General features: G+C 45.9%; 1 protein-coding gene across 1 annotated transcript in view; it reads left to right on the top strand.

Annotated features, from left to right (window-relative positions):
- VIT (vitrin) overlaps positions 1 to 17,428 on the top strand; it is a 105,134-nt gene that overhangs the window by 80,188 nt on the left and 7,518 nt on the right. The window contains exons 12-13 of the mRNA XM_043604176.1: positions 12,731 to 12,834; positions 16,231 to 16,457. Coding sequence (XP_043460111.1) covers positions 12,731 to 12,834; positions 16,231 to 16,457 — 331 coding nt within the window. The remainder of the gene's footprint in view (positions 1 to 12,730; positions 12,835 to 16,230; positions 16,458 to 17,428) is intronic.

Raw genomic sequence — 17,428 nt, 5'->3', positions numbered from 1 at the left:
GGACCGTACCATGTGCTCACTCCTGCACACCGACAGGTAAGATGCCCAGAAGATACGGTGCTCTAGGTTGACCTTTCTCTTTTCTCCATATGACCTTAGGCCTCTGCACTGGTACCAGAAGAGCTCACCAGGCAATGGGGAAGAATGGGCGGGGAGGGGAGTGGTCTGTCAGTCAGCTGAGCACCAGGTGCCTGTCCCCATTCCGTTCTATTATTTTAGCTGGGGTAGAAATCAAGCATTCATACTGACATCCAATCTCAACCTCTTCTCTTCTTTGGGATAATAAGCCCATCTTATTTCATTATAATACGAGAAACCTACTTCTCCCTGAAGCAGATATACAGATATTGACAGGCAATAAGCAAACGATCAGAAGAGCGAACAAGCACAAATCTCAAATAATAGATGGACTTTTGACCAGAAACCATTAAGGGCAGGATAGTTATCTCCCTTTCCACAAAGGACTCTCAGACACAAGATGACCCCTTCTTCCCCGCAGACCCACGGCTTAACCTTAGCAGCGGAAACTAACACAGACCTCTGTGCCTGTAGCTCAGAAGCTTCAGTCACGACTTAATTTCTCTGCACCTAAAATGTAAAAACATATGTACCTGACAACAACCAGAGGGTCTCCAGATCCTTTGGAATTCCCCAAGGATCTCCAGGAGCTGTATTTTAATCAAGGCTGTTATCTCAAAGACCTTAGAATATTTATTTTTCAATTGTCAAAAGAAATAATCACAAATCCTTTGTTTTCATAAATTTATAGCATTTGTACTTTTAACATTGAATTCCAATGACACGTTTAGTACTATCTTGTATTCCTCTGAAGAAAAATTAGTAGATGAGCTACCTGGCCCTTGTATATAGTCAGAGTCAAATATATGAAAATAACCAATTGCGTCAAATGTCAACTCTCAAGGGATCTATCTTGAAGACTTTAACTTGAAATAGAAAAATGAGATTTTTTGGTCATTGTTTTGTTTTCGAAATGTCAACCTATTTTCATTCCTACGTTACTTTTTAAAGATAGCAAACGGAGAGCAGGCTTCTCTAGGGAGGAAGTGTAAGCATTTTAGTGCCAGATGTCCCCGGTCAATTTTATTGGGGGGTTCAAAGCTTGGCGCGTCATCTTGCATTAAAAATAGCTGCTTTAAAAGCTGTGTATACCAAGGGTTATAGTATAATATGAAAATAAGGTAATAAATATGTCAGGGGAAAGAAAAATGGGCGGAAGAATAGTGTTGTGTGCCAGTGGGAAGGCGGATGAACGAGCAAATGTAGCAGGGAAGGAAAACCAATTCAATAAAGGCTCCTTCCCCCCAGAAAACTATTTCCCCCCACGTTTTCCTAATGTGATCACCATTTGCAGAAGAAGAGTTACCTCCATGCTTTCCAATTTCGCTTTCTAAAAATGCCTTTGCTATTCATCTTTTTCTGTATCCTGGGTCCTTATTAATTTGGAGCACTTAAGAGAAATTGCATGTTTTCCTTCACTTTATGTACTCATAGAAGCGAATCAATCATCTGCACCTTCCTTCAGCCATAGGGTGGGCTAGAAAGCACAACAAACTGGTGACAGGATGTCTTGAATTCTGGCCTGAGCTCTGCTGTGTGACCTTAAGCAGGTGCTTTAACCTCTCCGTGTGAGTGCTGCCATCTGTGAAGTCCTGGGGGCGGACGGGATGATTTATTAGGGTGCCACCAGCCCTGATGTCCTGTGATTCAGTGACTGGCTCTGTACTCGGAAGACACCCAATAAATGAAGGTTGGGCTAACAGACTAAACGAGCCGCCTCTCCCTTCCTTCCAGCCTTGGTTCCAGTTAGGTGGCGTGGTCAGTAATGACATGATGTGTTGCACGGAGGTGATGCATCCTTTAGTGGAATGTGGGGAACACAATAAATTGGAGGGCGGTATAAGAAGTGTGTGTGAGGTGGAAGGGAAATCTGTGTGCCCAGCTGAAATTGCTTCTGATTTCAGCCCCCTGGCTTCCTTCCTGAGGGGGCTCCCTTCAATCCTTTCTTTACCAAATGGTCTTAGTGCATCTAGAGAGAGGGAGTGGGGCAGGAAAGGGGAGGAAGCAGAAGTAGAGGCAGATGTGGGGCCTGTGTTTCTGGAAGATGAAAAGCAGGAAGGGCCAGTGCTTGGCTGATTTGGTATCTGATCCCTCTCCTGGAGTCTTGGGTCCTCAGTGGATTCCAGTGCCCACCTTAGGGTCACTGGGATCGTGTTGCTTTCTCAGGATCACAGAGCCTTGGGGCCATAGAAAGTCCCACATGTTATAGAGAGGAAATGAGGCTCTACAGGAAGTGCCCAGCCTACCAACAATGAGCACTCCAAGGAGAGGTGTGGGCTGGGAAGAAGCTGGCCAGGCAGGAGTCCCTGAAATCTGGAAACTCTGCTCATACGTGCCAGGCTCAGAAGATTCCTTCCCCGCGTTTCCTTAGGAGGGCTGCGTCAGAATTTAGACTTTCACGGCTAGATTTAGACTTTTAAATTTAGAATTTAAGAGACTCATACTATTAACAGGAAACAAAAGGCAAATATGAGATAAAAATACTGGAAGTATTAAAAATGATCTGATTTACAGGATGCAGTGCTCATTCCCAAGCATCCTACACAAAGATCTTTTGGGTGCAAGAAACAGAAAATCAGTCCAGGTAGCCCAAGGGAAGGGGGGTTGATGTCACGGGATTGACAAGTGGTTGGTCCTTCCCTCTTTGCCTCTCTGTGTCTCTCTGTCCCCTCGATTCCCCATTCAGCCCAGCAGCGGGCTCGCGGTCTCTGCTCCTCCGCACCTTCACCTTGCACTTCCTGGGCTTCTGCTCCTGATCCAGACCAGGGGAGGCCTCAACCACTGTGGTACCAGCATGCTCCCACGTCCCCCCTCCCTGCACATGAAGAAGCCTCTAACCCCCAACCGCACCAGCCTTCAGGCAACCACAGAGTTCATTCCCCAATCATCACACGCCTGCTGTAAGAGAGGCGGTGCTGCCCTCAGAGAGGTTGAGTGACTTGCCCAAGAGCACACAGCTAAATGCATGACCACTGGGGAGAGGGCAGGTATTAAATCTTGGGTTAATCCCTACAATGTCAACCAAAATTGACTTCAAAGCAAAGATTTTGCTCATCTGCCGAGAAAGCTTCTGATGATTGAAGCTTTCCACCAAGCTGAAGACTGAAACGCTGTGCTTGAGCAAAAAGCCTAGGACCAAGCCCTTGTTTTGCAGCTGAGCTCTGATTTAGAAGTGCACAGCCAACAGGCTCGTGACTGCACTTAATACCAACAGGCACACAGAAGGGCTAAACGCAAGGACAGCCGGAGCAAGCGGCTAGTAGGTAAACTCGAGCCGGCAGAACGAATGAAACCAACACACTGGTGTTTTCACTGCAGCCTGGATCCACGTGTGCCTCGTGCCCCCTGACCTTCAACATGATTTTGTTTTAGCCCCCAGTTTCGGTACAAATGGAACAGAATTGCACCTGTGCTTCTGAACTCTGTAATCAACCCTAGGATATCAACATTCGAAAACAGTTACAGAACAAAGCCACATGTTGGCTTTTCTTCATTTCAAAATGAAATAAGACTTTTCTCTGCTCATTGCTCTGTAACAGTCATCCAGTGTGGTAGAAAGCGGGCTGTACTTTCTTACCCTTCTTACCTATCAGCCCTGGACTGAAGACCCTCAGTCATACACTCAGCAGCTCCCCTCCCTCCTTCCCTGCCCCCTCCCCGCAAAGAAAGGATGCCCAGAGACTCCCGTGGATCAGCTGAGCCCCCGTGCACGGGACAGTCAGAGCGGAGGGAAGAACCAATGTCAGCCCTGGTGTGGCAGGCAGAACAGTGGCCCCCAAACTCGTCCACATCCAAATCCCTGGAACCTATAATTATGTTACCTCACAGGGCAAAAGGGACTTTGCAGATGTGATTAAAGTTAAGGACCCTGAGATGGGGAGATTATCCTGGATTATCCAGTGCCCCAATCTAATCACACAAGGCCTTACAGCAGAGAATCTTCCCCAGCTGTTATCAGTCAGAGGAACATATGCCTATGGAAAGATGGTCAGAGGTGTGAGTGTTGACTTTGAAGATGGAGGAAAGGGGCCACGAGTAAGGAATGCAAGTGGCCTCTAGAAGATAGAAAAGACAAAGAGATGGACCCACCCCACCCCTGCCCCCAAGCCTCCGGAAAGGAACACAGTCCTGCCAGGGAGACCCGTGTCAGACTTCTGACCTCCAGAACCGTAAGCTACTGAGCGTTTAAGCCCCTAGGTTTATGGCCATTTGTTACAGCGGAAAGAGAAAATGAATATGCCTGGCAAGGAGGACCATTCTGTCACATTCTCTTGAGTCTGCAGCAAAGGAGGAGCGGGCAGGGCTGGAGCATGAGACATGGCTCCAGGGGGCTCAGAGCAAGAAGCTGCGGCCCAGGCCCCAACTGCATGCTAGTGTCACCTAGGGGGCTTCACAGATGCCACTGCCCAGGTCCCATTCCAGACTGAGTAAGTCAGAATCTGGTAAAAACCCAGAAGCTGATATTTTAGTCTGTAATTTCAGTCTGTTGTTGAGAGAGTCAGGCACAGCTCGGCTTCCCAGGAGCAGAGTGGCCACGCCGTCCAGAACTCAGATCTCTCCCATGCCCACCCCATTCTCCTCGTGCCCTAGTCTATACTGCCTTTACAGAAACCAACGGGGCCCCCAAGCAGCCTCTCCAAGGGCCTAATGGAACTTGTAAAGACTGCCTCTGCCTTCCTCACAGGACCCTTCTCACAGGATCACAGGTGAGCCTGGGTGCCACACTCCTCAGGGACACAGTCTCAAAGCTGAATGAGCTATGAATAAAATCTACACAAAGAACCCTATGCTTTTTCTGTTCCTCGCCATTCAGTTCTCCCAGAGGTACAAATAAAACACAGAGTGCACTTGACTTCTACCACTTCCCTTTCAGCGGTCCCCCTTCAGCCCCCACCGCACGTTGGCTGGGTTTATCCCAGGGCCCCCCCTGAGATCATTCTCCCTACATCCCTAGATCCCTAGATCATTCTGCTAGAGAAGCAGATGGCCACCCCCATGCAATTAGAACCACTTGGGGAGCTTTTGAAAATCCCAATTCCCCGACCAAACCTCAGATCGATTAAATCAGAATTTCTGAGTGTGGGACCCAGGCATCATTAATTTTTAGAGCTCCCCAGGTGATTGTGTTGTGCAACCAGAGAGCTCAGGCACAGATAGTCCCACAGGCTTGTGCTGTCATCTGGTGAATCCTCTCCCAGCTCTGTGCCTACAGAGCTGCCTCCGCTCCGTCCTCCTCCTCCTTTTCTCTGCCTTTCTCATGCTTCCTCTAGACTCCTCAGCTGTTCTCCTCCCTTCCCCTTATCACTGGCAGCCCACTGCTGATTTTCTTGATGGCGCGGCATCCTCTAAGACATTGCTTCTCAACATGGGATCCACAGTATCATCTGGGAGAAAGGCAGAACCTCAGACCTCACTCTAGACCTATAGAATCAGACAGGATCCCCAGGAGATCGGGTGCACGTCTGAGCCCAGGGGGTGCCAGCAAGTGTGTCTGTTGCCAAGACATTCCACGTTGTAGTGCTTCCGAGCCCTGTGATGTGGTCACAGATGAGCCAGCCTGAGAGTCCGTTGGTTCCAGAGTGACTCTCAGATGAGCAGATTGCATGTCTGCTTTTCCCCCATAAGGAAGAGGTACTCAGGTCAATTCTCCACTTTTTGGTGGGTGGATTGAATTTGTTGTCATTAGTGACAAAAAAACACTCATCTAAAGACAAAATTTGATTCTGAGACCCTGCTTCCCATCTCTGATCCTTGGAAGTGTAAGGCCAGTGTCCTTTCAGAAGGGGCTAGTTGTACAAAGTCCCTCAGCAGATTGGCCCAGGCCACCGGGTGGACCATAGCTCTCAGTCCTTTGAGAGGATGGGGGCAAAATCATTTCTGTTCTGAGCCAGGTAATGCACTAAAGGAACAAGTTTGCCACCCAATCTGTAGCCACCAGCATGTCCTTGGGTGGCCAGGGTCACCCTAGAACATCCTCCTGATTTCACATGGTACATCTCAGTGACTAAGCCCATGAATCATCACATTTTAGCATTAGTAACCTTAAGGTGATGCCTTGTTGGAGGAACCCGTTTTGAAAGGTTCTTGCTATATGATGAGTTAATATGTCTCTACTGGCATAAAAATTCATTTGAGGGGCTCACGCAGTGTGACTGAAAGTATTATGGGGGTAAAGCAGTAGCCTCTGGGACTAGAACTGCATGGACCTTAGGACTGAAAGGGCTTCATTAGTCCTCAGACCCCAGGCCTTCCCAAACTTTCCTAAGGATAGGATTCGCCTGGATCCCTAGTTTAAAACAAACAAACAAATAAAAATTCCCACTTCCAGCCCAGATCTACTGAATTGAGTTTCTGCCAGCAGGAGATCTGGTACCTATGTAGTTTAACAAGTGCCTCAGGTGAGTTGCACCAGCAGGAAAGCCTGGAAACACTGATATCCATCCCAATTCCCTAGCCCCTGGTCCCAAGCCTTCCTAGGAATTGATCACCTGGGGCCATTTCTGACAGGTATTCTTTTTTCTTAAACATTCACAGACTCATCATTTCCTGTCACATAAATTATTCCTTTCCATGCACAAATTCTGGCTCCCTATAATTTCTCGTCATTAGCTTCTTTTCCAAACAGAACAATTTGTTATTTTCTCCTTGAGCTATAAACCTTTTTTTATTTTCTTCTCTTATTTTCAAAGGAAAGCTTTGAAATCGCTGAGGGAAAAAAATTGTTTTCCTTTAATGAGATCTTGTAATAAAATTACTTAGATGGAAATGTAGTGGCATACCTCTTTGAACTTTTTAACTAGTCTGTCTCTGAAAAGTAACCTGGCTCGGGTGTCAGGCCACCAGCCCGTATATCCTGAAAAAGGATACATACACCCATGTGTTCTAGTACCAAGAGCTGCTACAGTTTGCAGATTTAAGACTTATCGCTCATCCCTCTGATTTAATTACATTTCAATTTAATAAAGATTTATTGAGTGTTTACCATGCACTAAGCTCTATGCCATTTGTAGGAGATGCTAATGTGAAATTCTTCTAAGTGGTTTGATTACATTTGCCTATAAGTCTCTTGATGGATGGCTCAGTTGCTTTGCCCCTAATCATAATTTTAGCATTTGGAGAGTTTCAGAGGTCCTCTGATCCAAACTTTCAATCTGCTAAAAATAAATCAATAAATGTGATAGAGATTGTGTTCTTCAGGACTTCACCATCTAGTAAGGGAGGCAATATTTTTAAAAGAAATAACATTAAATAAAATTAAAAGCATCCATTCACTGGGTATGTGAATAGCTCATCTGTCTGCCTCTGTAGATGGATTCATCCACCTCTATGGTATCATAAAGGAAGAGAAGAATCAGTGTGGAGCCCAGAAGCAGAGTGTTCAACTCCACCGGGAATGATCTGAGAGAGGAAAGGACATTTGAGCTTTCTTCCTTTCATTTATTTATTCCACAATCACCTATTATCACTTGTACGCTAAGCACTAGGGATAGGAAATACCGGGACATAGCGCCTGTTCTCAAATAGGTAACAGTCGATCCTCCTGACTTATGGCTTCCATATTTGACAGCAAACTCTCATGGTACTTTTACAGTCATCTGCAGACTAGCACAGCATAGGGGTGGGATTTGAGTTGCTTGACACACATCCCCAGCCCAGGTCAAGCAAGGCAATGTTGTGCCTTGTTTCAGCCGCCATGCTATAAACAAGTCTCCTTGTCACAATCTATCTAGTGCCACAGTCTTCATATTTTTGTGCTTGTCATTGGTTATGTTCACTATTTGAAATGCCCCCCAAATGTGGTGCTGAAAATGCTATCTAGGGTCCAGAGCACAAGAAGGCTGTGATGCACTTACCGAGACACTACAACTGTTTGATAAGTTTCCTTCAGGCATGCGTGACAGTGCGTTGGTCATGAGCTCAAAGTTAATGAACCAATAATTCAGTACTTTCAGAAAAAGAAAGAGGAACGTCGCTGATATGTGTGTGCTTCTGCTCTGGAAAGTTCTAAGGTAATATTATAATGTCTGATGAAGCTATGAAAAATATGGAAAAGTAGCTGAACTTATGAATTCATGAAGTGAAGACTGATTTGCAAAAAAAAAAAAAAAAAAAAAAAAAATGGTGGACAGCATTGTGAGGCTAAAAGCCAAAGAAATTTATGGTAACATTACTCAGGGTCAGGAAACTGTTAAACCCTTCTCAGCTGTGTTTTATTAGACAGAAATATTGCATGTAATTAATTATTTGTAAGAAACATATATTAAATTAGGTGTCTTCCAACAGAAACGTACATAAAACAAGTTTATATATCGATCTGCTGATGAAAATGTTGTGACCAGAGGCCCACAGGAACCTAAGCCAGTATTTCCCCTAGGAGCAAGGGCTCAGTATTTGCTAATGTGATGCTCGCAGCAACTTTATAGAACATAACTACTGCAAATAAGGAGGCTTGGCTGTATATGTAGAATGGGTAAGAGACAGGTAATCGATTGCTCTGCGAAGTGATGAATATCAAGACAGCTTCCTGAGCAACATTCCAGGGAATGCTGTGGACGTGACTAAGTGACTAGGTTCTACATTTAAATACATTTTTTTCTGGAAAAACTTTCAAAAGAAAATTTTATGTTTTTGCTTTTTAAGTTATGTGTGTATGAGCAATACTTTATGATTAGCTATGATTTCTACACGATCATCTCACATGTGCAGGAAATCCTGCAGAGGGAGAAAATCTAGCCCACAAATCAGTTTCAAATGTAATTAAAATTTGGTGAGTTTAAAATTGTACAACTATGGAAGTGTAAGTTGTGTTATGTTTGGTAGACAATTTACATACTTACCATTGGCAATATCCATTTTGCAACTTTTAATTTTATAGCCCATAATATTTTGTTTTGGTTCAACTCGTATTTTATTTTTTAGGCCTTGAGAAAGTTCCTAGTCCTTGGTAACCAAGGGAAGATCAAGACTGGGGACTCTGAAGCCTATGCAGCTCAAGGGTCCTGTGAAGAAAAAGAACACAAAATTACAAATACAAAATTAGGCCCCTTGGAAGAAGTATTATTAGCTCCCAGGTTAATTTGCCTCTGATCAGCATGTATAGCCTATTGAATAAAAGGTCCTCTGCAGAGAGGTGCCTGGGTGGCTCAGTCAGTTAAACATCGAGTTCTTGATCTCAGCTCAGGTCTTGATCTTGGAGTCATGAGTTCAAGCTCCACTTTGGCTTCCACACTGGGTGTGAAGCCTGCTTTAAAAAAAAAAAAAAAAAAAAAAAAGGTCCTCTTCAGAGCCCACCCTAGGTACAGGAAGACCAGGTAGGAAATTCTAGCAGTTCAAGAAAGGAAAGATCAAAGTACAAACATGGGGATGGAAAGGAAGGGAGAGATACAAGAGATATTTATGAGGTTGGTCTGATAGGAAATGTCATTTGATGAAAGAGGTGTCAGAACATGTCCAGCATGTTTTCTGCTGAGATGACAATGAGTCAGAAGAGGGAACACAGAAGGGGATATGAGTGGTTGAATGGAGCAGATTTAGAAGATAAATGACTTCAGTTTTGGAAATACAAACCTGAGGTGGCTGTGGACCGCCCCCAGGCACCACACAGTGCATTCTGGACAGAGATGGATGGAAGTCATTTTATGTCTATCTGGGGCTCAAGACAGAGCACCCACCAGTGTGCACCAGACAGCTGTTGGCATGTGAATGGTCTCTGAACCCCTGGTGACTGAAGTTGATGAGCTCTCCCAGGGAAGTGCATAAATGAGGAGGGAGACATGAGGGAGATACACTCTGGGCAACACCATCATTTAGAGGTAGAGATGCACAGAAAAAGAGGAAATGTTTGTTTCTTCATACTGTTCATTGAGAACCTGCAGGGATTACATACTGTGTATGGTGTTGAGTTAGAGGAGAGCAGAGTCAGGTATGGAGGTTGTCAGCACCGGGCAGGGTGACAGGGAGCTAGAGGTAGAGAGTGAGCACAATTTGGGTTTTCCAGATGAGGGAGTTAATGAGCAAAGTCACAAAGCTCAAAAACCAGGAAACAGTGAGCAGCTCTTTCCAACTAGGATATAGGTTATCCTGGGACAAAGACAGAGAGCATGATATGAACATTGTACGTTGGCATTAAATTATGGATGGGCTTTTGAAAGCCAAAATATGAAGTTTAACCATGGGAGCCTCTGATGATTTTTGAGCAGAGGAATTTTACTCTCAGAGCTGAACATGAGGAAGAGGTTTTTAGAAGATGTGCATACAATTGGCTTTGCACAGACCAAATAGAGACTCTTATAATAGAAGCAGCAAGAAGCAGGGTGCCTGAACTCAGAGGGTCACTGCAGACATATGGAGGAGGGATGAAAGCAAGTGATGGTGTATAGAGGAACTTGAAGGGTTTTACTGATTGGACTCACGGTCCCTATGATGAGCAAATAGCGATGGGAGTCCAGGTTTTGAGTCTTGATGGCCAGGGGGCAAGTTCAGCATTCACTGATTGATCTGCAAAGCATATAAGCCCCAAAACCCTTGAGCCAGGAGAGAGAGAGAAATCTAACCATGGAAACCACAGAGCTCCTTCTCTGTGTGATGCCTCCTCCCCGTCCCGCACAGGGCTTGTGTTACTGCAGCCCATTCGTGAGGACCCACACCATACTTAGGTTGAGAGTAAGGTCGGGCTCAGCTAAAACGCCCACATTTCCCCGTTCTGCAGTTTGCTTTGTTGTTGTTTGTTCTTGTTGAATCCTAAACTAGAACTTGGTTTTCATCTGGTGGCATTTTTCTGGTTGGGTTTGGCCCCAACACTCACATCACTGAGCTGCTTTTAAACCTCCTTCATCTTCTCTGAATGGAGCCTGTCCTGCCTCTCACCGAGACAAGCATGCCTTCTGGGCACTTTGCTTTGGTTTGGTCTGAGAACCAGCCCATGTCCCTCACGTTTACTAATAAAATGGAGGACAGAGGGTCACACTGCCAGTCTCCAAGAGTTCTCCTCCGACATAGATCACCTTGAGATACCTAGAAAAGTGGGAATCATGGGCAGAGTAGGGGAGGGAAGCAGGGAGAGAGACAGAAGATGTCTCCTCTCAGTCCTAGGGAACTGGCTTCCTGGTGACCACACTGCCAGGTCTCCTAGAGGACTTGCTAAGAATCCACTGTAAGTCCCCTTGGAATTCCCACCTAAACCGCCTAAAGCTGCTTCTCCTGGGACCTACTCCAGGTGCTTGTGGAAAGGCTGCTTTTTTAAAGTCTTCTCCTGGAACGTCTGGGTGGCTCGGTTAGTTAGACCTCTGACTCTGGGGTTCAGCTCAGGTCATGATCTCACAGTTTCGTGAGTTTGAGCCCTGCGTAGGGCTCCACACTATTAGTGCTTGGGATTCTCTGCCCCCCTCTCTTTCTGCCCCTTCCCCACTTGCACTGGCCCTTTCTCTCAAAATAAATAAATAAACAGAAAAAAGTCTTCTCCCTCCCCTTGAAGGCTTAGTAAACTGCAGGCATGACCTGTTACATGATTTGCTGGGCCCTGTTTTAAAAACTAAGGATTCCAAGATGGCAGCATCAGAGCACTGAACCGAGCACTGGCTTTTCTGGAGTGGGGGGCCCACGTGACCTTAGAGGTCACACTCACATGAAGCCGCGCCAATGGCTCTGTGTCAGTGCATCGTGAGATGTGCTCATACTGTGCTTCCCCACTTCATCGCGGCTGTGGGTGCAAACACCCACCCGATAGATCCCCCCTCCCCAACCTGGTCATAAAAGGTATCCACACCCTCTGCTCAGCTGCTCCCATGCCTGTACGCCCAGCTTACCCACAGAGACTCGTCTCTAGAGAAGGATTCTCCCTCCCTTTCTCCATTTAATTCACTCCACCTCCTCTCCAGCTGACCTTTTGGTTAATAGATTAACCTTTTGGGTAAGATTTGAATATTCTCACCCAGTCACAGGCACCACAAAATGAAAAAATAAAGGGATGTCCTCTCCTGGACAACACTGTTAAGGCGCAATTCCAGTGGAGGGGTGACCCAGGCAGTGGCTGCCAGCTGGGATTATCTCCCTGGAGAGGAGGGTCTGAGGCAACCTGGGGACACCTACACATTTGCAGAATCCCACTTGACTATCATCCTGGTTTTTTTTAGAAATCCGAATGTCACAATCTTTGCTTTTACCTAGATGAGGAAGTTGAAGCCGAGAGAAGTTAAACAACTTTCCAAGGTCACACAGCTAGGAAATAGCACACTCAAAACTAGAACCTTGAGTCCTAAAACAGACCACTTTTCTCTACACACACTGAAGAGGACCCCAGTCCCCCCATCTCATTGTTCCTTCTGTCCACAGTGGGGCATTTTATGAAACCCAGCTCAAGGCTTTGAAGCGGCTTCCATTCTATTCATATATAAAAGAATAGACTCTGATTTCTGCTTTCCTCCAAAGGATTTTAGAGTTGGATTTTAGAGTTGATTTCTGATTTATTTTCAACTGAATACTTAGATCAATCACATTACAGTAATGTAATCATGGAGTATAACTTTAAAACTTCAGAAGACACCTTATATCCTTGATGGGATTAGAGTGGTGTCTTAATAAAACCATATACCTTTTTCAGCATATAACATGTTCTCTTTCCAGCTAATTTTTATTTCTTGTTCTCACTCTCCAGAGACAACCCTTCTGCCCAGTTTAACCTCAGAACTCACATGAATTCCCGGGATCTGAGAACTGCCATAGAGAAAATCACCCAGAGAGGAGGGCTTTCCAATGCAGGTATGTGACCGAATTCAGATCATTCTAGCTTGCTTCCACGGTTCTCCCTCTGTGTGATTGTCTTCTAACATCCTATATAGGAGGAGGAAAAAAATAATAATAATCCATCAAGAAATGACACACATATACAAATGAATTATATCTTTTCTAAGGTATCATCATGGATTCAGGGGTAAGAATCATCACCACACATATGCTGAAGAGTTCCAGCATGCCTGGTTCCTCAGGTTGGCAGCTTTCTTCAGGACAAGCAGGACTGCTATTGTAACTGTTTCCTAATTGACTGACAAGCCATAAACTATTTAACATTAAATGTTATAACCAATTCCACTCAGAAAGCTCCACAGTGCCCCTTGGGAATCTTCTTCCAATGAGCTCCCCTGTTCTAGTGTTGACTCTGGAAACAGACACAGGTTCCTTGTTTCAAGCTGAGTCTCCTGAGTTGTCTGCACCTTGGTGGTTAGGGGTGGGGTGGGGGGTTTACCAGAAGTCCAAGTCTAGCCCTCAATGTGTCCAGAAACCATTTTGCCAGTTCACCAGGAGCTATCCAGACATTGGGGAACCCTTCCACACTAACCAAACTGAAAAGTTGCCAGTAAGCCTATGCCAGCATATCAATTCATAAATAGTAGTCTGGCTTTGGGGGCACTGGGAGGGCTGTCTACTTCTCAGGGAACCTCTTTGTATCATTGAAACCCAAAGAAATGGAGAAGTGAGCCACAGTTGCTTGGCATGGAGCACACAGAGAATAGAACTGACTCTGAAGGAACATCTTTGAAGTTACTATAAGTCTGATTATTTTGTTCTCTGCTTCATTGTACATCTCTGTGGACCGGTATGTTAGTATCTGGCAAATGAAAAGCCCTTGATCTTCGAAAAATGCTAAATAAACATTAGCCAAGTCACTGCTATCTGGGACCCCAAATCAGTATTACCACATTGCAAATGTAATAGACTTAATTTCTTTTTTTAAAAAAGTTTATTTATTTATTTTGAGAGAGAGACAGCATGTGAGCAGGGGAGGAGCAGAGAGAAAGGGAGAGAGAGGTAATCCCAAGCAGCCTCTGCCCTGCCAGAGCAGAGCCCGACATGGGGCTCGAACCCATGAGCTATGAGATCATGACCTGAGCCGAAGTCGAGTCAGATGCTTAACTGACTGAGCCACCCAGGTGCCCCGATAGAGTTTATTTCTGATTTGTTTTCAATTGAATACTTATATCAGTCATACTGCAGTAATGTATCATGAAGCAAAACTTTAAAACTTCTGAAGACACCCTATGTTCTTGATGGGATTAGAGTGGTGTCTTAATAAAATCATATACCTTTTTCAGCAGATAACATGTTCTATCCCTGCCCTGTACTGATCAGAGTTTGGGTTCAGAGAACAGGACCCATTTCAACTGGTTCAAGCAGAAAGGGGTTTATTCCTAGGTATTAAATGGTTTTGAAGATAATCAAAAGGACTGCAGAAATGAACTCTAGGTTGAACTTTGAGAGATGTTTTCTAAAGTCTTCCTGCAAAACTTGGACCTCCAAGGAGCTGCTGCCTCTTCCAAGATCAGGAAATCACATTCTCAATTCTGCCAGTAGAGCCTCTTCAGGAACCTGATTTAGCCAGGAAGCCACCACAGTCAGGAAGTTCCTGCTACGGTGGTCAGCCCCCCAACCAGGCCTTGCCTGCTCCATTCACATGCAAAGAAAGAATGTTCTGCACCCTGCCACCTCAATGGCAACAAAGCTAGACAGCAGACATAAGTTCCTCTGGCACCACCCAAGAAGTACCCTACAGATGCTCATAAGAAGAAAGAGCAGAGTCCAAAATACAGTCTCTGCCTCTCTTCACTCTTCTAAATTTCATGTATGCACATCGATTCATGAAACTAGAACAAATCCAGGGCTGTAGTTGCAAGGGAGTCTCAACAACGTAGTTTTCAGATTTCCAGCCTCTGCTTCCAAGATGTGCTAGAAGGTGGATGCAATGTGGGTTGAGCAGTAATGGACCATGGCCTCCAAATTTAAGCTTGAGTGAGGCCAGGGGTGTGCTCTGTTTACAGGCATCTAACATTAAGCCAGAGGGGACTGCCAGGTGCCTTGGGCCTTGAGGGACATGTCCCTTGGCTGTGAAGGCAGTTCTCAGCAGCCAGGTTTTCCCTTAGCAACTGTGCTCCCTGCAGCCAGATCACATGGGTTTTCCAAGACTTTTCTCCAGCAACTGAATGTGTGATCATTTGATCCTTCCTTTGACAGGTTAAGATTAACCCGTGGAGCCAGGATATTGGCCAAAACCAAAAAGCATTGAGTGAAATGACGTTAATCCTAAAGTCATAAGATGGTTCTTAACTTTTATTTAGATTGAAGACCCCTTTGAGCATCTCCTGAAAGCTACTCCTCTACCCAAATAAATACTTTTATACACAAAATGTTGTGTATAATTTCAGGGAATTTGTGGATACACAGTGCCCATTGCCCCCAGGGGTCCACAGAGCCCGGGTTAAGAGCACCACCTTACTGTATGCAGCTATGCTAACTCTAGGGTGACCTGGTCATCCCAATCTTCCCAGGAACATATGGGGCTTTCAGCGCTTAAACTGGGAAAGTCCCAGAAAACTGGGACAATTGTCACCCTGCTTGACTGAAAAATCCCTGAGGTCCTATGTGGTGTGAAACATGTGCTTTGGAAAGGCAGGCTGGGAGGCTCCATTACATCTTACAACTGTGGCTTTCAGCTGAAATGGAAATCCAGGCCCAGAGGCCCGGAGTGACCTACCTGGGCCCACACAGCCAGTAGGCAGCACAGCCAGGGCTCGAACACAGTCCCTCAGTTCTTAGCAGGTGCAGTGCTTCCCTCGCCAGCCAGACCTGTGCCCCTAACTGGACAAAAGATACCACTCAACTTCGAATGTAGCCTTCCACACCCAGCAGCCCCTAGAGCACCAGGCTGGCTGACCCCCAGTGACAGGAGGTGGAGAAAAGGCTCCTGTCGCTCCAGGTTAACCCCTCCCACCCCATGCTCCCAGAAAGAGCATAGTGTGGTTCCAGCATGCAGGCAAAGAGGGGACCCTTTTATTCCCATGAAAGTCTTTCTCATCTGTTTGCTGGTCCCTAACACTTTTTTTTTTTTAAATAAAAGACAGTTAGAAGTTAAAGGCTTAAAGTGACATGGGGGAGGGAAATGGTTAGTGGTCATGGTTTTACAACATTGTGAATGTACTTAATACCACTGAATTGTACACCTCAAAACAGTTAATGTGGTTTTAAAAAAAAAAAGTTGGTGGGGGTGGGGGGAACCAACAAACAAAAGAAGAGAATGAATGGGTTTTTCTGGCTCTCTTTACACCACTGGGATCTTGCCTGCATTTCTAAGCACTCCAAGCATGAAGTTTCTTTTTCTTCCAGGCCGGGCCATCTCCTTTGTGACCAAGAACTTCTTTTCCAAAGCTAATGGGAACAGAGGCAGTGCTCCCAATGTGGCCGTGGTGATTGTGGATGGCTGGCCCACCGACAAGGTGGAGGAGGCTTCGAGGTTTGCAAGGGAGTCAGGAATCAATATTTTCTTCATCACCATTGAAGGTGCCACTGAAAATGAGAAGCAGTACGTGGTGGAGCCCAACTTCTCTCATAAGGTACGTAACTGCCCAAGGGACCCACCCACCGTCAGGATCTGCTGCACTTTGCAAAGCTGTAACTGCCATCAAGGCTGTTCTCCTACTTTTGAAGAAGGATTGAGCTCTCTTCTAGGTAGGGGAGCCTCTAGTGAGGGGCTAGTAAGTCTGGAACCCAGACTTACCCTCTCAGAGCAAGACCCCACACCCACCTGGTGAACTGAGGCCAACAACAGCCCCTCGGGAGAAGCAGTGTCCCCAAGTCTCCAATAGAGGCTTCCCCAGGCTCTTTCCATGGCCACCGAGGACCTCCACCAGGCCACCTGGTGAGGCCTCATGTGAGCACACACACAGCCACATGTCCACTTGCTCACACACATGTGCATGCACACATACACACACACTGCAGATTAACCAACCCGATAAACAAGAAAAGAAAGGCATTGAATCAGGTCAGGCAGATCAGGTTTCCACACTCTGCTCATGGTTTCTGTGGAGATGGCTGGCAGCAGACAGGAGCAGGATAGACGGGGAGCCAGGCCTCTGCGCCCACTCCCCTGGAGAAGCTCACCTTTTGTATGTTTTACACAGTGCGACTCCACATAAACCTGCCTCCAAGGAAAAGGCCCCAGCTTGAAACGGAAAAGAAAGGAGGGAGGAATACGTTGTACTGGTTTGTCTTTGACTCCCTTCTAGCTTTGATGGTCTGTGTCTCCAGATCTCACAGGGCTCAACCTCCTGCACCAATCTGCTGACCACTTCATCGTCCTTGAAATTCTCATCTCCCTTGACTTCCAGGACACAGCGTGGCTCTTATCTCCTTTGCTCTCTCTACCCTTTCCTGTCTTGCACCCAACTTGCCCGGACTCAGTGCTTGGCCCTCTCCTCCCCTCTCACTGGGCTTTCTCCCCACAGAGCCCTCCCAGGTCACAGCCACCACCTTCACTCACAAGTCACAAGCAACAATACCCTCATCTGTCCCCAACCCCGGT

Source organism: Prionailurus bengalensis, chromosome A3, assembly GCF_016509475.1.
Source record: "Prionailurus bengalensis isolate Pbe53 chromosome A3, Fcat_Pben_1.1_paternal_pri, whole genome shotgun sequence".
NCBI classification, from domain to species: Eukaryota; Metazoa; Chordata; class Mammalia; order Carnivora; family Felidae; genus Prionailurus; species Prionailurus bengalensis.
Note: the sequence above shows the minus strand (reverse complement) of the source record. Positions and strands in the feature narration are given on the sequence as shown.